Genomic DNA, 19,932 nt, shown 5'->3' with positions numbered 1-19,932 from the left:
GCCCAGGGACCCCGTGCTCCGGGCCCCCATGCTCCGGGCCCCCGTGCTCCCGGCTCCCGTGCTCCCGGCCCCCATGCTCCCGAGGGGAGTTTCAAGTGGGAGAGTGTCCTCAGAGGACACAAACAAATGAAAATAGCTGTGATTTCTCAGGGCTCCGCTGCACACTTCATTCTAACACAAAGCCCCTGTCTGCTCTACAGCCTTATATTTCCTTTGCCCTTTTGGTATTTATTCAGCGCAGCCACTTTTGCCCTCAAGCCTTTGCCGTTCACTGACACGTAAGCGCAGCCCGAGCACCACCTGTGTCTCTCACCATCATTCACGGTGGTGAGAGGGGGTTTAACACTACTATGGAGAGAACACAGGTCATAAGTGAGCTGTGCATCACTTATCTGTAGTTTCTCTCAGCTGCTTTTCACATCTATAAAGCAAATGGTTCACGCCAGGATTGTGGACAATCCACTGTTTTAAGATGTATACAGGTCTAGGGTTCAAGAGTAAAAGCACAACTGTTTGGTATGCTACCAAAATGACAGGGAAAAGTTTTCAAGTTGACAGTCCCATGGGACATAATCCGGCTTTCATGAACTCCCCCCCCCCCACCAGCCTACAGTCCCAGGGAGAAGGGCCGGGTCTCAAGCAATAACAGGAACTGCAGGCAGCGCGGCCCACCCTCCTGTAAACACCCGGGGAAGCGCTCGCTCTCCCGGTGAAAGCAATGGTCTCAGTGATTGCCCTCCGGGCAGGGACCAGCTACAAACAGGGAAGGAAAAGGCCCTCCGTCCCAATGTCTTCTCCCTTATTCGTGACCTAAGTAACCACGGGCTCCAGGAAGAGTTGCACGTGAATGAAACGGGGACGTCTGCTGTAGAAAATACTTCTCACTTATCTTACATCCAGTACATGTAACTTAGAGAACAATTTCAACCATTTCCAACAACTGTATATAGTATCACTACCATGATGACCCAAACATTAATGTTCGTGATAGTAGCTGTTGGCAATGATGCTATCGAAGATAACAACCCCTTCCTCTAGACCAGTGGTTCTCAACCTTGGCTGCACATTAGAATCACCTGGGAATCTTTTTAAAATCCTGATTTCTGGGCCTCAGCCTCCGGAAATTCTGTTTCTTTGTTAATGTTGTGGCCCCACCCCATAACAAAGAAACAGAATTTCTGGAGGATGAGGCCCAGAAATCAGGATTTTAACAAGATTCCCAGGTGATTCTAATGTGCAGCCAAGGTTGAGAACCACTGCTCTAGCCACCCATAACATTCCTGCCCAGGGAGACTGGGAGCGCCCGTGACCCAAGCCGAGAAACCTCCCTGTTTGTACACAGTGTTTGTATAACATGGTTTCAGGTACCAGAGACTTGGTTCCAGTCAGTGCCTGCCAATCAATGACTTTAAAATCAAGCCAAGTGATTTTTATAAAACTAACAGTGGCATCTTTAAAATGGAGTATTTTGTCTTGGATTTATATGAAAAAGTTCTCAAATCACATAGAATCGAGGCCAGAATAACTAGATTTTTGGAGATAGGGGTATTTATTAGAAGAAACACAACACCCCAATACTTTACTTGGTTATTTATTGCAACATGAGGTGTGATGCCAGTACCTGAATAATAGGTGGATAATATAAAGTGGTGCATAATTATCCAATATTTGCTGAATTCTATTAACTTTATGGTGTTGCAAAGAAAGAGATGAGTGGGAGTCGGTCATGCTTGTGATGCAATGTTTGTTCAGCCCCTCAAGCGGGCAGGTTCTGCTCATTGATTTAGGCCGTGACAGTCAGGTTCAGACTTTGTTAGTGAAAAGGCCTCAGGTGAAATATGACAATTCATGCAGCGATTTATTAATTCTCACCCCCCCCTATTGAATTTCAGGAAGGGAGAGGGAGAGACACACAGAAAAAAACATCAGTGTGAGAGAGACGCATCTATTGGTTGCCTCCCAACCAGGCCTGGGACTGAGCCTGCAATCCAGGTACGTGCCCTTGAGGGGAATGGAACCCGAGACCCTTCAGCCTGCAGGCAGATGCTCTAACCACCCAGCAAACGAGCTAGGGCTCCTGCAGTGATTTAAATGAGAAACATTTCTTTCTAATCCTCTGGGTCCTGACTTGCAATGTTAACAAAGGTCAAATGCATTTTGTGTTTTGAATATCATCTCAGAATATAGGAACTATGTTCAAAACTGCATGCTAAGTACTGGGGGGCCAATCTGGTGGACTGGGTGTCTGTCCTGAAGGCCTTTCCATTTTAAGGGGAGGGATGAACACCAGTGCTGTCGCAGGGCTCTCCTGCTCACAGCTGGTCAACTGAGGTGGACCTGCCCATCTGACGCTTTGTGGGTAGGTGGGGGGGCGGTGACCTCCGATGCCCACTCTAGGTCTGAAAAATCGAGTGGGCTACCTTTTAAGAGAAGATGGATGACTAGCTAGAACTGGTTATTTAAAAAACAACAACACATGCACGGAGTCGTCTTGCCCTCGTCCCTCCTAAAAATGGTTAAATCACCAAAAACAATGGGATCAAACCCAGTTTACTCACTGGTCGCTCCAACACTTAAAAAAATCAAACCAACATTTTTTCTAATATAGGTCGTAGTCCATCGTGTACTTTGAATTCTCGTCCCCCTCTGCCAATTCCCAGGGCTCAGGGCGAACCACTCGCAGGCGAGCTGTGCTATTGCTCTCGCGAAAAAAACTATTTTCTGGGTCCATTTGAGTACAGATCCGTTCATGTACACAAAATTGCAAAGTCAAGAATGTGAAGAACTATGTTCTGGAAGAAATATTTGCAAAGGAGACGGAGAGAAGTAGTATTTTTAAGGAAAATCGGAAAGTTGTCTCTGTTTGACCGAAGTTTTCAAGAGAGTTGGGGGAATCGGGAAAGTTTCAGGGGGCCGGCGGCGGAGCTGGGCGCGCCGGAGAAGGCAGGAAGGAAGCCTGAAGGCTCTCGGACCCGTTTCCCCCAAATCCCTCATGATTTCGTGCACAGATTTCTTATATTTTTCTCCTTTTTTAAGGGGCAAGAAACACAGCAGCCGGGCAGAGCGGAGGAGCCGGCTAGGCTGCGCGGCGCACGGAGCCGCCAGCCAATCACCACCCAGCGCCTCGCTATATAAACCCCCGCCGCCCGCGCCAGGCCACGCTCCTCTGACAGTTCAAGTCTCCTGTGCTCTTTCCGGCCGAAGCTGAAACATGTCGGAGACGGCGCCCCTGGCTCCTGCCGCTCCCGCTCCTGCGGAGAAGACACCGGTGAAGAAGAAGGCGAAGAAGACGGGCGCAGCCGCCGCCAAGCGCAAGGCGTCCGGGCCGCCCGTGTCCGAGCTCATCACCAAGGCGGTCGCCGCCTCCAAGGAGCGCAACGGGCTCTCGCTGGCCGCGCTCAAGAAGGCGCTGGCGGCCGCGGGCTACGACGTGGACAAGAACAACAGCCGCATCAAGCTGGGCCTCAAGAGCCTGGTGAGCAAGGGCACCCTGCTGCAGACCAAGGGCACCGGCGCCTCGGGCTCCTTCAAGCTCAACAAGAAGGCGGCCTCCGGGGAGGCCAAGCCCAAGGCCAAGAAGGCGGGCGCGGCCAAGCCCAGGAAGCCCGCGGGCGCGGCTAAGAAGCCCAAGAAGCCCGCGGGGTCCGCCACCCCCAAGAAGAGCGCCAAGAAGACCCCGAAGAAGCCCAAGAAGCCGGCGGCGGCGGCGGGAGCCAAGAAAGCAGCCAAGAGCCCCAAGAAGGTGAAGGCCGCCAAGCCCAAGAAGCCGGCGAAGAGCCCGGCCAAGGCCAAAGCCGCTAAGGCCAAGGCCCCCAAGCCGAAAGCTGCCAAGCCCAAGGCTACGAAGGCCAAGAAGGCGGCGCCTAAGAAGAAGTGAAGCTACCGCGGCAGGTCCTGCTTTAAAAATCTCAAAAGGCTCTTTTCAGAGCCACCCACTAATTTCAGGAAAAAGAGCTGAGCTGGCTCCATTTTGGTTGTGTTTTCCTTTAAGTGAATGATTCCCTTAACTGGGGAGGGTAGGTGGGGTGGTGGTGGTGGTGGGAAACAGTGGCGTGAGCGCTGTTGGGTTCCCGGGAACAATCATAGTCGATTTCGGGAAATCGGTGGCTCTGGGAAGAGCCGTTGGCTTCCGGTGCCAGGGATAGTGGTCTTACCTGTTCACTTGACCTTGACCTTGTGGCTCTCGGTCTTGGGCTGCAGCACAGCCTGGATATTGGGCCGGACACCGCCCCGCGCGGTAGTCAAACTGCCCGGTAGCTTGTTGAGCTCCTGGTTGTTGCGGTCCGCCAGCTGTAGGGGGCGCCTCGGAGTCTTGCCGCCCCGCTTCCCGCGCGCAGACTCGTTAGAAGGGGAAAGTGTAATCATTGTAACAAGCCGATCCGCGGAAAGGGTTATTCAAGTTTCTGTGTGTTTCCTAAACTTCCCTTCCCCAGTGGTTTGCAGAGGTTATTGAGAGCTAATCGGAACGTCCCCGTGCACTCACGCGCATGGGCTCCAGAGAAAGTACCCATTAGAGAGATTGCGATGTTAAGTCTTGTATATTCTGTGAGGCAGTTGAAACCCTTGCATTTTTTCCCTCTTGAGGTCAGTGGAGTTCTTTTTGGGGAAGAGTATCCACTGTTATTCTGCCCATGATTGAGCTGCCACCCTGAGGCTGAAGGACAGTGAACGTGGAAGTCGCCCTCCTCTGGGGGGTTGTAAGTGGCCCCCTTAGCCCGATTTCTTCCCCGCAGATGGTGGCGAGGACCTACGGAGCCGTAGTCTCCTGCTGAGCAGGCAAGGAATTGGAGGGTAAAGAAAACAAAAACGCTCTGGAAGGCAGGGCAGTGTGGCTGGCAGAGAACTGGATTGGGGGTGGCCAGGGCACAGAATATGGGCTCTCGGAAGAAGAGGTTCACTTGTCTCACCATTTCCACTTTATGTCTGGGACTGAGCTTTTATTATTATTAATCATTTATTTCAGGGAAGTTCACTTAATTTTACTGGCATATCTGACAAAATCTTCAGTTCTACAGAACATTTGGGGGCGTGAACCTGGGTGGGGGAAACATTTTTCAGGGACTCTCAATGCAATTCAGCATTTCTTTCAATTATGTGTGTAGGCAACTAATCACCATGGATTCTGCAGTACCTGTGACTCCTTCAGCAGGGCAGTCACTGATGTTTTTGCATCACTCTGCAGTGATTGCAAATATCTTGGAAATAAAATTTATGCTAAATTTTTGAAAATGATATTGGTTATTCCTTGCTGCTCCTTGTTATTTGATGTGTTATTAATGAAACGCATTATTTTACAAGCTCAAATACACTCTGGGTATGTTTTAATGTTGCTTTCTTATCCTGTATGCATCAAGTACTTAACCAACATCCTTTTGAAAACAACATCCATAGAGTCTACAGAACAAAAGGAGTCTTGTATCCCTAAGCCCATTTCCAGGGGGCACAGATATCTTGGTGGAATGTCTCTTCACCTTATACTTTGTTTATAACACCCCCTACTGGATTACAATTTAATTTTTACTATCTTATTTTTTTTTAAAGTATGTAGCCTGTAGCAGGTGTCTTCTAACCAGTGCAAAATGTTCCCAGTGACAGCTGCAGCTCATAATTTCTTCCTACTTTCCACTTGAGAAAGAATAAATACCTGGGTAAATGGGAGAATGTGAGGTTGTTACTCAAAAGAATCTTTTTGAAAAGAAGAGACTACATGGAGTAGGGAACACGGGAAAACAGCTGTGAGGTCTTTAATAACCAGAATGAGAGGCTTTTGATGAAGAGGGACGAGGAATAAGAATTACGGGGGGAATTAGTCATTCACTGAGTGGTCGAAGTGACCATACACCACCGCTGAAATCCCTTACAGTTTACAAAGCACATCTACGGCTGCCTCACTAGGAAGCATTTGCATCAGGTCTGATTGAAATGCTTGTTTTACAGTTAAGAAAACTGTGGTTTAGAAACATGAACTGGGCAGAATCGCCTTCCTGGTGCTTGACCAGAAAAATCACACACTGGTGAAGATTATGTATGTTTCGGGGAGGGGTCGAGACTGCAATTAGGTCAGGTATTAAATCTGGGTTTGGTGTCTGGGGCTTTTAGCACCAGTGATGCCATTTGGGGGCTTTGGTGTTTGTCCCTCACCATCTACACTAATGACGTACCAAGCCCGCTGTCCAAAACACCATGGATTATTTATTAACAGCCAAGAACCCATCAGGAAATTTGAGATTACAAATATCAAATTTTGAAATGCAGTTTACTTTTGAGGTAGAGGCAATACCTACAAATGAATATACTGACATAGAACAAACCTCAGCCAAAGGGATATGCCACCACCAGCACGGCCAGAACAAAGCCAACCCTGCTCCCTGTTTGTATGAAAAGCAAATAAAGTCCATTGACCCAATCTCCCCGAATAGTGACATCCTACACAATAACCAGGCAATGGAATTGGACAAAATACTCTTATCTAGACTGCAGTGCAGGCCTCATTCACTCCTCACGTTTCACATGGGCTCCCATGGGTATGTGTACTCGCAGATAGCCCTCGGTAGTATTATCCCACGTACCTGCTGCTTCACTGGTTGAGGACATGCAGCGAGGGGGAGATACTCAACTTCATCGGGTGCAATTCTGCACAGTGAGTGTGCATTTAATTTGCCGCAACAAGCCCTTAACTCCTTATTAGACCTTTAGTTATTACAGGCCTCATTTGGTGCAATAGCAGTGCCCCAGCTCTATCACTGACAGCAGAGCCACGCACTCTGCCGGAAAATGCAGCGCAAGCTGCCTCAGCGACAGCCGGCGAGTCCTCGGGTAGAAAATAGGGCGGCCACAGCACCACTTCCACGCAGCTGCCCCAGCTGCTACCCGCCCCCCTACAGCCTTGTTTGGGGACAGACGTCTCTCCTTGGCTTACAGCTCTTCCATTTAAGCGGTAGGCGGCTCTGAAAAGAGCCTTTGGGTTTCAGCGCAAGTGGGTAGGACGGAGCTCACGCCCGCTCCCCGCGGATGCGGCGCGCGAGCTGGATGTCCTTGGGCATGATGGTGACGCGCTTGGCGTGGATGGCGCACAGGTTGGTGTCCTCGAACAGCCCCACCAGGTAGGCCTCGCACGCCTCCTGCAGCGCCATGACGGCCGAGCTCTGGAAGCGCAGGTCGGTCTTGAAGTCCTGCGCGATCTCGCGCACCAGGCGCTGGAAGGGCAGCTTGCGGATCAGCAGCTCCGTGGACTTCTGGTAGCGGCGGATCTCGCGCAGGGCCACGGTGCCGGGCCGGTAGCGGTGCGGCTTCTTCATCTTGCGGGCGGCCTTGGTGGCCAGCTGCTTGCGGGGGGCCTTCCCGCCCGTGGACTTGCGCGCCGTCTGCTTGGTCCGAGCCATTACTGAGGAGCCGAGTCGGTGGGATGAAGGGGGCGTCCGGACGCTGTATTTATATGGGAGCAGAATCGCTCTGATTGGCTGGAGTTAATTTCAGGACGTGATCCCGCCGTATTAGGGTGGGATTTCCGTTCCGTGCGAGTCTCTGATTGGTCAATTTGAAGGACGTCTTCCCCGCCCCTCAAATAAAATTATTTTCTTATGAGTTTCATCAGTGATGCTCCCACGTCTACAAAGTCTGACCCACGGACAGATTTATTATTATTGAGCTTTTCTCCTGTTTGAAAAAAATGTGTTTGAAAGAGAAAGAGCTTAATTTTTGTTGAAAGAAACACCGGCATTTTGTGCGGTTAACCGGTTTTCTTCCGGCTCCTGTTACCCGCCCCGCCCCTCCCCGCCCCCCAGTTAAATCCATTGTCGGAGCCTCTCCCGGGATCGATTTCACTGTATTTTCGGTAAATTCCCAGTTCATTGTAGCAGGTGCTTCTAGGATATACTGTGAAGACGTGCAGAATGCTGTATCATTCAGGGTTCATGCAAAGTCCCATTTCCTGGGATCCCTGGCCCTATACTTTAGAGTTGGACTCCAAATGGTCATTTGACTCCGCCGTTAGGTTTGGATGCATTTACAATGTCAGCTGGGCTGTATAAGCAGGAACGGATGAAAAGCATTAAAAAAAAAATAAAGGAAGGAAGGAAGGAAGGAAGGAAGGAAGGAAGGAAGGAAGGAAGGAAAGAAGGAAAGAAGGAAGGAAGCATTTGCAATGTGGAACCTGAAGGAAGGAAGGAAGGAAGGAAAGAAGGAAGGAAGCATTTGCAATGCGGAACCCTGGAATAGATGGCAGCAGTATTTTGTGTGATTGGCTTATTTCCTTCCAGTTTCATCCATGTTGTAGCAGATGTCAGGTTTCAAGAAGGTGACTTTTGAGTTAATTCCTGAAGGAGTGACGGAGCTAGAGCAAGGCCCTGAGGCAGGGAGGGAGCTGGTGTTAGATAAAAAGGCCATTGCAGCTGGGAGGTGGGAATGGGGTGGGGTGGGGGAGTAAGAGCAATAAGGCAAATTTTGTAGCATATCAGGGTTTTGGCTTTGTTAAATGAAAGTAAACAAAATAAAAGTTATTTATTTCGAAGAAGAAAAAATAAATAGATGGCAGCGATCCAGGGTCTTCAGTGAACAGTTACTCAAAATGTTTCTGGCGGGAGAGACCGGGGTGTCCTGTACAATTTGTGACAAAGCCCGTGAAGCTGTGCTCAGGGCTGCACTCGGCTACACGGCAGGATTTCCTGCCTTGGCTTTCACGTCCAAGGCGAAGGTTTCCACTGATTTTCAAAATTAAAAATGGTTCTATCATAAAAATATATTTTTTAAGAAATTGATTTTACTTATAGGATTCCCTGAAAGTGTTTGTTTCATCCAATAGAAAAGGAGTTTAGGAATACCTAATATATATTCTATTCACACTTTGGCCAGTTTGGGTCCAATCAGAGTTTATGTATTTATTTATTCATTTATTTTTTCCAATTAGAGTTTAGATTTGTGAGTCTTTGCATCTGGGTACCATAAGTACCCGGGTTTCCCCTTTGTTCTGTTTCCGTTGGCCTCCCACATTTCTTGCCCTTATAATTCCATACCATGCCTGATCCAGCAAAATCCACGCCCGCCCCGAAGAAGGGCTCCAAGAAGGCGGTGACCAAGGCGCAGAAGAAGGACGGCAAGAAGCGCAAGCGCAGCCGCAAGGAGAGCTACTCGGTGTACGTGTACAAGGTGCTCACCAGGTGCACCCCGACACCGGCATCACTGAGTGAAATAAATAGAATTTCATTACCATTTCAGGGACCTCGCCGTGTTAAGAGTAACTACGTTTAAAGGCTTTTTAAATAAATATAAATTTAATCATTTTAGTGAATTTAAAGAGTTGTGCAACCATTACATTACAATTTTATTTTATTTATTTTTAAAAATATATATTTTTATTGATTTCAGACAGGAAGGGAGAGAGAGAGGTAGAAATATCAATGATGAGAGAGCATTATTGATCCGCTGCCTCCTGCACGCCCCCCACCTGGGATCGAGCCCAAAACCCAGGCACGTGCCCTTGACCTGAACTGAACGCAGGACCCTTCAGTCCACAGGCTGAAGCTCTATTCACTGAGCACAACTGGCAATGGCAGCTTTTTAATAATTTAATATGTTTGCTTTCAACTCATAATCCTCACAGTTCAAGACCAGTGTATTTTTTTTGATTTAGATAAAAAGCAGATGTATAGAGAAAAAAAGCAGATAGTCCTGTTGTATTTCAAAACCATGAAATGTGGCCGCCAGTGGCAGAGTGAGCTGTGTGGTGTACATACCCAGGCACGTAAAGACTCCCGGCAGGTGGCGGAAGGTGAGGCAGGGAGGTTAAGCCTCTCCTTGGTCTGGACAAGGGGGTTGGCGTTGTCGGTCATTGTAGCCCCAGAGGGTTTTTAAACCCTTGTCCCTGGCCCCGCTCTCCGTGCCTGTACCTCAGACCCCAGAGCTCAGAGCTCACGGGAAGAGGGCGGTGAGGTCACTGGAAGTGGCTAATCCAGAAACAACTATTTCCACCTGCAGAGACATGCACAGCGGCCTCTGACATGGGTTCTTCCTCGTATTCTTTCAATGCAGCGCAGGTTTTAGCTTCAATGCGTTACTTGCAGCTGGAGTCTCTCCTCGTTCCTGAGTTCTGCTTTTCACCTGGTAACTGTCCTCCAAGATTTCTTGGGGGAATGGGCACAGTTCCTCGCCTGGCTTCATCTACACTGACAAGGAGAATGCAGAGCTGCAACCCGGATGGGCAGAGGAGCAAGTGAGGGCCAGGTCGGGACGGCGGTCATTTGACCTCGTCCTCAGCGCTGTCCCTTCAGGATATACTTAGCGGCCAGATGCTGCTTTCAGCATTGGGGGTGCATCAGCGAGCAAATTAGATAGAATGTGGGAGTGAGGGTGCAGATTTCCTACGTGGAGGGGAGGGTGGCAGCTCCCACAATCGGTCAACTAGCTTTTTAAAAAAATATTTTTATTGCTTTCAGAGAGGAAGAGAGACAGAAACATCAATGATGAAAGAATCACTGATCGGCTGCCTCCTGCACGCCCCACACTGGGGATGGAGCCCACAACCCGGGCCTGTGCCCTGACCGGGAATCGAACTCTAACTTCCTGGTTCGTAGGTCGATGCTCAACCAGAGCCACGCGGGCCGGGCTCCAGATCCTTCTAATGAGGATTTGCTGTAACAAACCACAGGCACAATGCGTGTTTAAACTCTGTGATCCGTCGGTTTCAGGACCCATATATTCCTAGTCTAAGCCTCTCGCCTGAACTCGCGCATCTCACACACCCAGCTGCCGAGCCAGCCTTTGCTCCAGGGTCAGGGGGAGCCCTCGGCCCAGGGCCGGGAAGCAGGCGGTTTCCTAGGCAGCCATCAGCCCTTCTCTCCAGCAGGCAGGTTACTAAAGTGACTTTTTTTCCTTTCTCAGTCTGAGGATATACCGTAAAAGCTTTTTATAATCCTATTGTAGAGTTTGAATTATTCACAATAATAATAATAATAATAATAATAATAGCAAAACTTCCCCAGAACTTGCAGCAGGCCGGCTTCCGGGCTGAAAGGCGGAGGGAGGGGAGAGCAGGGGCCGCAGGGCAGAGAGGCTGTGCCCGGGGGGAGCCCCTCCTTCCCAAAGGTCAGGTGAGGCCTCGGGCTGAATTAGACACCAAGTTAGAGCCGCGCCTTCTGGTCTAGTGGACGGTGATTCACACTCTGCTCCGCCCGGGGTTTGGGGAGGGTCCGGCCTGCAAGTGAATAGAAAGTACAAGGCCCTGCGCCATTTAAACCCAGCACCGCCGGGCTAGGGGAGGGGGCGGGGTGAGTCCAAAGTGTGCGGATCCTCCGGCTGGAAACTCATTGTAATAAAACCTGCTTCCCCTTCCACCTCTCCCGCCGCCCCGACTTGCAGCCTCATTCCGGGCTGTACCCCAGTTCCCTCGCGATGGGCCGAGGGCGCGGAGGAGCCCCCATTGGGCCTGAAGCTTCTGCTAAAGGTTATGGCCGCACCGACATCAAACACGACAAAACGTAGCCACAGGAACGAGCACCGCAGCGCGCAGCTCTTCCGAGAGGGGGTGGGCGGCCCTGAAAAAGTAAAGCCACAGCTCTTTCAAAGGAACGGATGGGTGGCCCTAAAAAGGGCCGTTGGTTTTGCTGAAGAAGCCAGTAGGTGGGTGGCTCAGCCGCCGAAGCCGTAGAGGGTGCGGCCCTGGCGCTTGAGCGCGTAGACCACGTCCATGGCCGTGACCGTCTTGCGCTTGGCGTGCTCCGTGTAGGTGACGGCGTCGCGGATCACGTTCTCCAGGAAGACCTTGAGCACCCCGCGCGTCTCCTCGTAGATGAGCCCGGAGATGCGCTTGACGCCGCCGCGCCGCGCCAGGCGCCGGATGGCGGGCTTGGTGATGCCCTGGATGTTGTCGCGCAGCACCTTGCGGTGGCGCTTGGCGCCGCCCTTGCCCAGGCCCTTCCCGCCTTTGCCGCGACCGGACATGGTGACCAAGGAGAAATGGCGAACAGGCAGCCGAAACCCTATTTATAACCCGGCCGGCGAGGGTGGGCGGGGCCTAGGGTCAGTCTCCGCCCCGCGCGTCCCGGGTCTTTGGGCGGGGCCGGCGGAGACAAAGGCGGCTCCGTGCGCCCCGCTCCTTCCCGATCCATTGCCAAGGCCCCGTGGAAGGACCTTTTAAAAATGCTGTTGTGTATCAACGTCCCGAGATGATTGTACCTGTCAGACTAGCGTGTCTTTCCGGGTTAAACTATTGGGGTCTTACTCCCCGCGGAGCAGGCAGAGGCCATGATGGCACATGGGCTGGTGCTTTAAACGCCGCCTAATGGGAAAAGTCCCGGCTCCTCTCTCCCGAGAGGCGTCTTTGTACACTTTACAGGAGGGTCAGGTGGCGATGTCGGGGCGTAGCTCCCGGGATGCAGGAAAGAGCTGGAATGACCTGGGGTGCTTGTCCTTGGGGGCCTGGACCCCACTGCGTGGGCCTCAACGTTCCCTGCACCCCGCCTTCTGAGGTCCTGGACCCGGGTTCTCTCATCTTGACTTTCGTTTCATTTTTAGAATGGAAATGTTGGTGTTTGGCATCTGAAAGGTAACTTTTTGGTTAAGTATTGAACAGTCAGCGAGGAGGAATAAAGGGTTCTCTGAAAAGTGACCCCGGGTAATCGTATCGTCTGTTCTAACTGGGCAGGTCTTGGCGGGAGGACACGCTCCAGCCACAAACCTTCAGTAAGAGGTTGTCTTTGCCGGAAGCCGCCCTGTGCATTATTATTCTTTGCACCTGGGTCACCACACCTGTGACCTGCCCAAACCAACCCCTTTTCATTTTCAGGCCCCTGGAGGTTTAACCACCTACCCTCCAGGGAGCACATAATCTTTTTAATAGTTTGGATACACGCCTTGTTTTCTCCGATCTTTTAAATTTTTTTTCTATTGATTTCAGAGAGGAAACGGGGAGGGAGAGAGAAACATTAATCTGATCTTTATGTAATCTTCCTCCCATCTCCTCCTCAATTGTAAATGCATAGAAAACACAAACCTGTTATCCCGAGAGCATTTGAGAACTTGCCTCCCAGCTTATGTCCTGGTGTACAGTTCTCTAAAGGTTTGGCGATTTCTTAGGCGGACAACTGCAATTTCCTAAGTAGAGTAATCTTCACTCCCCCGTGGTTTATTCTCCCCAGTGACCTTGAACCTTTCAATCTGGTATTTCGCAAACTGGTCCTACCTTCCTTGGCTTTCATCATGTCCGTATCTCTATATCAAAAGCAAGTGTTTGATTTCTGTCGTCAATGCTAAGTTTACATGGTAACAGTTAAATGTGTATACAGAGTGGTGCAAAAGTAGGTTTACAGTTGTGGGTATGCAGAACACAGAGTTTATTCTTGTATTATTATTATTTATTAGTGATTGTATTCTCATTCATATGAGCAACTGTAAGCCTCCTTTTGCCCCACCCTGTGTTTCCCAGATTTAACCATCAGTCTACATCACACTTCCACCCCCCACACACAGTTCCCCCTCGGACCACAGTTTCTGGAAAAGTATTCAGAACCACCTTTGAGCATTTGAAATGTGGCTGAAGGTGAGGAACCGAAATTTAAATTTTATGTAATTTTATTTGCTGTTTTCAATTTAAAAGCAGATGCTGCACTGAGTTATTGAGACTGTTGAGCTACATTTGAACCACTTGGGCACGTGGAATTAATTTTCTCGGCAGGACAATTTGGGGAATGTAAATGTATGTCAAGTATTTCGAGAAAAAAATGATACCCGATTGCATAAAACATGCACCCAGTTTGGAAGATTTAGGCTGAAAAGAAGGGATGTAAAATATTACAATAATAATGGTTACGTTTTGAAATAAGAGTGTTTTGGATATTTCGGGTTAAATACAACATAAATCATGGGGCCAAAGGCAGTCGGGTAACTGAGGCTTGTCTGCCACCCTTAGCTCAGGAGTGGAACAGGGAACCAGGGCTTCAGGGCGGAGGGAGGGCACGTCACCAGGAGGAGCAGGGGTGGGTCATCGGATGTCTCCTGCCCTCGGGCACTCGGTCACTCGGATGGGAGTTATCTGCTGCAGTGGATCGCTTTCGGGGACAGGCCCCTGTTTAAATTCTTTCCGGTAGGTGAGGAAGAGGCACACGGTTTTAGTGCTTCTGCTGGGAGTCGATTGACTGTAGCTCACAATAATCCATGTGGCAAAGTGGCTCGTTTTGAGGTGGCATAGTCTGCAAGTCAGGATGGATACTAGAAAGATGCTGACCTTAGAATCATTCAAGGGCAGGGTATCAGGAGTTGAAAGCTACTTGCAATCAATGTGGCTAACCTTTTTGTTCCAAATGGGTTTGTTTTTTGAGAGTAAGCATCCAAACCTGATTATTAAAGCAATTATTGTCTAAGAGAACTTAAGCTTCTGTACAAGAGACTTTGCTTTCCAGTAGTGCAAAAAAGAAGACAAGCAACCATTCAGGGGAAGTACAAAAGCACGTCCATGAAAAAAATGTATTGTTTCTGGAATTTAGGTAAAGACCAAGAGAAACGGAGATAAGAAAGTCAGGTTTCACCCCAGCTGGTTTGGTTCGGTGGATAGAGCCTGGGCCTGAGGACTGAAAAGTCCCAGGTTAATTCCGGTCTGTGGCGAGCCGGCACGGCCATGGCATACTCAGCCCCAGGGCGCCTTCTGTGCCACGCCACTCAGCCAGGTTCAGTGAGCCCGAGTGGGGGTGAGGAAGGATGGAGAAAAGACAAGAGAATGAGCTGGGTCTGGGTGGCACGTTGCTCCCGGATGGAGACAGCGGCACGAACTACAAGACGTGTCTTTATTTTAAAGCCAGATTCCACCCGGCAAAGTAAGGGCATGATCAAGATGTTTACAACATTCTCGTGGGTTTCGAGTCTACTCAATTACATGCACCTGAACTCTATCAAGCCCACATCACTCAGACACGTGGGGCCACGTGTTCGAACCATAGGTTCAAGCTCACAACTATAGCTGTTGGCTATAATTGTGCTGGGAGGGCTCTGCCCTCCAAGCTGAGACTTGCACGTGGCCATGAGAGGACTGTGCCCTCTCATTAGTCCGAGGCTTGAACCTGTCCAAATACTGTAGCCACTTTCCACAGCAGTCAAGGGCACATGCCAGGGTTGAGGACTTGGTCCTCAGTAGGGGGTGTGCAGGAGGCAGTTGATCAATGATTCTCTCTCATCATTGATGTTTCTCTCTCTCCCTTCCTCTCTGAAATCAATAAAAATATATTTAAAAAAAAAAGAAAATCAGGTTTCACTGGGGGGATAAGGACACATATGTAATACCTTAATAAAGAAAAAAATTAAAAAAAAGAAAATCAGGTTTACTAGTATGAACATGTATAGTTCATACACCAGGTATACCTGGGAGAGACCCATTAAAGATTAATTCATAGATGTGGCTGAGAGCTCCCGTGTATAAAGCATCTTCAACAAAGTACAGTCCATTTTTTTTTTTTACAGAAAAAAACAGGAGAAAGGATGCAGCTTTAGGCTTCTAAGGATGGCAAACTGGGGAGGTGAAATATATGTGAGGAAAGCAAGAGTCAGCTTCGTTTGCAGATTCCTCCTGTGCCCGTGGGCTGTCACCAGTCACTGAGGACCCAGTGGTCTCCACAATGTATGTCCTGACTTCAGGCAGGAAAGGGGGATGGAAGAGAGAGCTCATCCTGCACCTGATGCTTCAGCTCAAAATGACTTCTGTGTCCCAGAGGCATACTGTGGGGTGGCTACTCCGGTGTCCTTCACTTTCCTGTAAACAGTCTTGACAATCTCCTTTTGAACTAGCTTTTCTCCCCGATGGTTCCCTTAACAATTAATTCTCCGTAAGAAACATTTACTGTGCTTTTGAGGCGTGGTGCATGGTTTTGGATTTTGCATGTTGGTAGCTGTCATAAGCTCAGTGCACAGACCAGTTTCTCTGTGACAGAAACCAGGCCTCCATGTGCTGTTGAGGCCGCCACAGCGAAGCCAGTGAACGAGAGGCTCGCTGACGTACTCCTCTCGTTTGATTTTCCTGCACTCGGACCCGAGGATTGCAAGTCTGTTTCTTTCTCACTACAGGAGGGTGTACAACTGCACATGACTTCGGTGAGTTTGCAATGAGCCTGTGTCAGTTCAGGGGTCACAACAGGCTGAGCCGTGAGCTAGAGACCAGGACACTGGCCCAGAGCACTGGTGGGGGTTCCGGCTTTATTTGCAGGAACAGGCCAGTCTGGTTCTTAGGCCCCCGGCTGTGCTTGAACTGGTCTTGTTTGCTTCCTTGAGAAATGTGGTCAGCTTCCCACTAAAGGCGGATATAAAATGAAAAATGTCTTTTGAGTTTATACTCCACTTCAAAATGAGTCCATGAAAGCCAGGTTTCATTCAGTGCTGACTTTAGAGGGCTTCATTCATTGTTTTCTGACGAGACAAATGACCAGGGGACGAAAAAATGTTAAGAAAGCCATCACCAGTGAAATTTAAAAAGCCCGCCCTGACGTGTGATTGGTCAGCTACCCCTCCTTTGTTCTATCATTTCTTTTATCCATACTTGAGGCTGACAGTGAGTTTACTGGAACATGCAGCATATATGTGAGAAATACCCAGCAGACATGTTCGCAGAACAATTCCTAGCATGTCACGGGCAGCCCTAACTGATGTCCTGGCACGCAGTTGCAATTGCCTTCGGTCCAAGGGAACGCCAGAAATTAGTTTCATGAATCTTTTCTAACATCTTTGCAGTGTGACCGATGGCTTAAAAAAATGAAGCACTTTGTGGCGGATCCATTAAAACCTTACCAAGCAGCTGTGAGCAAAGTGTAGATTCAGACACGGCTCCTGGCCTGAAAGACTTCACCTTCTCAGGAAAAGTGGGCAGCTCGTCCCCTTCATACTGGGGGGTGCTAGAAACCGAAGCCTTTCACTTTCAACCCCGAAGCGTGTTGCATTGATCGCCTTAATTATAATATGGAGCGCCTACAGCACGTTCACTTATGGTGACTTGGTTTTCATTGCAACTTTCAAGTGGCTAGAGATTGCTGCAAGCATGATTTCAATTAGCTGACAAGGCCGGGAAAATGCAAGCCCTTTCAGAGAGAAGGTGGGTGGCTCTGAAAAGAGCCTTTCGTTTAGATGTTGCCATTTGCTCCTCACTTGCCCTTGGCCTTGTGGTGGCTCTCGGTCTTCTTGGGCAGCAGCACGGCCTGGATGTTGGGCAGCACGCCGCCCTGCGCGATGGTCACCTTGCCCAGCAGCTTGTTGAGCTCCTCGTCGTTGCGGATGGCCAGCTGCAGGTGGCGCGGGATGATGCGCGTCTTCTTGTTGTCGCGGGCCGCGTTGCCCGCCAGCTCCAGGATCTCGGCCGTCAGGTACTCCAGCACGGCCGCCAGGTACACGGGCGCGCCCGCCCCGACGCGCTCGGCGTAGTTGCCCTTGCGGAGCAGCCGGTGCACGCGGCCCACGGGGAACTGCAGCCCGGCCCGCGAGGACCGCGTCTTGGCCTTGGCGCGCGCCTTGCCGCCCTGCTTGCCGCGTCCAGACATGCTGACCAGTAACAGGAGGAGAACAGCCACACGAAGGAAAAAAGGAGAAATGTCCGGGAGGAAGCAACAGGACGCAAGTTATAGTCCTGGGCGGGATTGTTAAACGCGAGATGGGATTGGTTCAAAATTATCTCAGTCCCCTCCGACCAATGAGAAAGGTGATATGATGCAAGTGAATTTACATGAGCTCGTCACTGACACATCATCAAATCAGATCTGGAGATGCTTGAGGACCTCATTTGCATAAATTCTCTATAAAAGAAGACGCTGTAGACCCAGGCGGACATTTTACAGTTTTCCGCTTTCCTTTGCAGCTTTTCTCTTTTGCGTTAAAATGCCGGAACCAGCCAAGTCCGCGCCCGCCCCGAAGAAGGGCTCCAAGAAGGCGGTGACCAAGGCGCAGAAGAAGGACGGCAAGAAGCGCAAGCGCAGCCGCAAGGAGAGCTACTCGGTGTACGTGTACAAGGTGCTCAAGCAGGTGCACCCCGACACCGGCATCTCGTCCAAGGCCATGGGCATCATGAACTCGTTCGTCAACGACATCTTCGAGCGCATCGCGGGCGAGGCGTCGCGCCTGGCGCATTACAACAAGCGCTCGACCATCACGTCCCGCGAGATCCAGACGGCCGTGCTCCTGCTGCTTCCCGGCGAGCTGGCCAAGCACGCCGTGTCCGAGGGCACCAAGGCCGTCACCAAGTACACCAGCTCCAAGTGAGGCGCGAGCGAGCGGCCTGACTCCTGACCCCAAAGGCTCTTTTCAGAGCCACCCACGTTCTCAGCATAAGAGTTGTAAGGGCTTCACTGGCCACTCTGACTACTAAACAGGATGCCAAACTGGTATCGTTTTGATTATATTTATCAAAGTGTCTTGATGTCTTGTGCTTGCAACGCGAAACACACTAGGACAGACGTTTGGTTAAAAATAAGGGGGGTATTTAACTGGTTTAGTTGCAGACTTTTAATTTCTTCCACTGGGCACTTTGGCTACAAAGGTGGCTAAAGCACTGACATGCTGTCTCAAGTGCTGTGAATTCCTTGCATGGAAAGGGAAGAGGACTTAGGTTTGTCGATAATCCTTAGTGGTCAGGGAAAGAGCCTCATCCTAGTTCCAGTGGGTGTGTTTGCTTCAAGCAGCATAACTTCCCAAAACAACACGTGCAGGGTGGTTAATGAGCATGAAAGTTGAAAAGGGTCTCATTGGCTCCAGGTTAGTTCACGAATCCCCTGAAATTGTTTACAATAGTGCATCCGCCTACATGTTCTTCCCCTCCCCCACCCCCCACCCCGACCAGAAAAGGAACTGACTGGCTTTGTTTCCAGTTCTAAACGTGCTGTAATGCAGGGAGCCAGGCAGAATATGCCGCCCTGGTGTACCCACCTCCTGCGCTTTGGATTCTGTGATGGGTTAGGTTACCTGACAAAGGCACTGCCGCTGCAGCTGAAACAGGTGGCTGCCAATTCCCTGTAATTTAAAATGAGATGCTCCAGGTGATCCCAGTGAGGCAATCACAGTGCTGAACTAGTCAGGTGGCAGCGGGAGGAGGATTTGCCCAGAGACCTGCTTTGGAAATAAAGAGGCCATAAGATCAGGGAGGAGGGAGCCCTCCAAGAGCTGGAATGGGGAGCAAACAGTGTCGTTTGCAGCCCCACAAGGGAACGCAGCCCCCCGACACCTTGGTTTTAGCTCAAGGACACCCAGGTGCAAATGCTGATCTACACAACTATAAAGTTTTAAGTGTGTATTTCACCAAGATTGTGATAATTCATCGACCGACAATAGAAAATGAATGCCCTTACATACATTTAGTAAGTATTGCCTAATGTGTTCTGTGATGTTTTTAAGATTATAAATTTATACCTGTAACTATTATAAAAATCAATATAGATGCCTGTGAACTTTATAAATATTTCAGGCTCTCATGATTTTGAAATTGATCTTATTTGAACAGCAACCTGCATTTTCTTTTATATGGGAGTCTACACTGTCTGAAGATAGCAGCAGAAGTCTAATTGTATGGAGAAGTACTTCGTCTACAGCAGTATTATTACTTCTGCTTATACTACTGCTTCAAAAAGCTGGTCTTCATTATAGGCAAACTATAGGAGTCATGGTAAAATGTCCATAAATAACTTTGTGAACTGTAAATCTCCCTAAAATATTTAAATTTATTATAATGCTTTCATGTGTTTTAATACAAGTGGCAGCGAAGTAGATTTTAGGAATATTTTCACTTCATAAGTGTTAGGGTCGCCAAAGGAGGAACGCACAAGGCCAAAAGTGGTAAGGAATTATAATTTTTGAGGCCATCTGGATAGCAGATGGGCTGAGCCCCCAAGTGGTGCCAGCACCCAGGGATGGGGTAGGGGGTTGTCAGAGATTTTAATGGACTCTAGGGCTTTTTCTAGGCGGAGAATTCTCTGGGCGGGTCTA

The 19,932-nt window shown here is 49.6% G+C and overlaps 5 protein-coding genes across 8 annotated transcripts in view; 2 read left to right on the top strand and 3 right to left on the bottom strand.

Moving 5' to 3' along the window:
- The window catches only part of LOC102262352 (histone H4), a 135,124-nt gene that overhangs the window by 4,743 nt on the left and 110,449 nt on the right, over positions 1 to 19,932 (bottom strand). The gene's annotated exons all lie outside the window — the stretch shown is intronic.
- Positions 3,156 to 3,965, top strand: LOC102257994 (histone H1.3). Its single transcript, XM_005863070.2, has one exon. It carries the CDS (start codon positions 3,212 to 3,214, stop codon positions 3,875 to 3,877), a length of 666 nt encoding a protein of 221 aa, XP_005863132.1. The 5' UTR covers positions 3,156 to 3,211; the 3' UTR covers positions 3,878 to 3,965.
- Positions 6,555 to 11,935, bottom strand: LOC102258299 (histone H3.1). Its single transcript, XM_014537074.1, has 2 exons — positions 11,648 to 11,935; positions 6,555 to 7,422 (listed from the first exon to the last, which is right to left on the bottom strand). Exons 1-2 carry the CDS (start codon positions 11,932 to 11,934, stop codon positions 6,993 to 6,995), a joined length of 717 nt encoding a protein of 238 aa, XP_014392560.1. The 5' UTR covers position 11,935; the 3' UTR covers positions 6,555 to 6,992.
- The window catches only part of LOC102258591 (histone H2B type 1), a 52,727-nt gene continuing 41,792 nt past the window's right edge, over positions 8,998 to 19,932 (top strand). The window contains exons 1-2 of one of the 2 annotated variants that reach the window (XM_014537065.1): positions 8,998 to 9,144; positions 17,968 to 18,212. In XM_014537065.1, the coding sequence (XP_014392551.1) occupies positions 9,013 to 9,144; positions 17,968 to 18,212 (377 nt within the window). In that variant the 5' untranslated portion in view covers positions 8,998 to 9,012. Of the gene's footprint in view, positions 9,145 to 17,776; positions 18,213 to 19,932 lie in introns of those variants that run through there. The other variant, XM_005863072.2, reaches the window with a different exon arrangement.
- On the bottom strand, positions 13,839 to 17,550 carry LOC102239790 (histone H2A type 1). 3 transcript variants are annotated; one of them, XM_014537061.1, is made up of 2 exons: positions 17,113 to 17,550; positions 13,839 to 14,180 (listed from the first exon to the last, which is right to left on the bottom strand). In XM_014537061.1, the coding sequence occupies exons 1-2, from the start codon at positions 17,499 to 17,501 to the stop codon at positions 13,973 to 13,975; spliced, it is 597 nt and encodes a 198-aa protein (XP_014392547.1). In that variant the 5' UTR covers positions 17,502 to 17,550; the 3' UTR covers positions 13,839 to 13,972. The 3 variants fall into 3 exon arrangements, with proteins under 3 accessions (XP_014392547.1, XP_014392548.1, XP_014392550.1); XM_014537062.1 differs by lacking the exon at positions 13,839 to 14,180 and adding an exon at positions 15,242 to 16,264 and having other exon boundaries at positions 17,113 to 17,549; XM_014537064.1 differs by lacking the exon at positions 13,839 to 14,180 and adding an exon at positions 16,189 to 16,380 and having other exon boundaries at positions 17,113 to 17,547.

This window comes from Myotis brandtii, unplaced genomic scaffold (assembly GCF_000412655.1).
Source record: "Myotis brandtii unplaced genomic scaffold, ASM41265v1 scaffold1718, whole genome shotgun sequence".
Classification (NCBI taxonomy): domain Eukaryota; kingdom Metazoa; phylum Chordata; class Mammalia; order Chiroptera; family Vespertilionidae; genus Myotis; species Myotis brandtii.
Note: the sequence above shows the minus strand (reverse complement) of the source record. Positions and strands in the feature narration are given on the sequence as shown.

Coding starts and splice junctions, on each gene's coding strand:
- LOC102257994 (XM_005863070.2), top strand. CDS start 3,212: ATGTCGGAGACGGCGCCCCTGGCTCCTGCCGCTCCCGCTCCTGCGGAG.
- LOC102258299 (XM_014537074.1), bottom strand. CDS start 11,934: ATGTCCGGTCGCGGCAAAGGCGGGAAGGGCCTGGGCAAGGGCGGCGCC. Junction 7,423..11,647: donor GCGCTCAAGCGCCAGGGCCG/CACCCTCTACGG, acceptor TAAATACAGCGT/CCGGACGCCCCCTTCATCCC.
- LOC102239790 (XM_014537061.1), bottom strand. CDS start 17,501: ATGTCTGGACGCGGCAAGCAGGGCGGCAAGGCGCGCGCCAAGGCCAAG. Junction 14,181..17,112: donor CACCACAAGGCCAAGGGCAA/GTGAGGAGCAAA, acceptor CCTGACTTGCAG/ACTATGCCACCTCAAAACGA.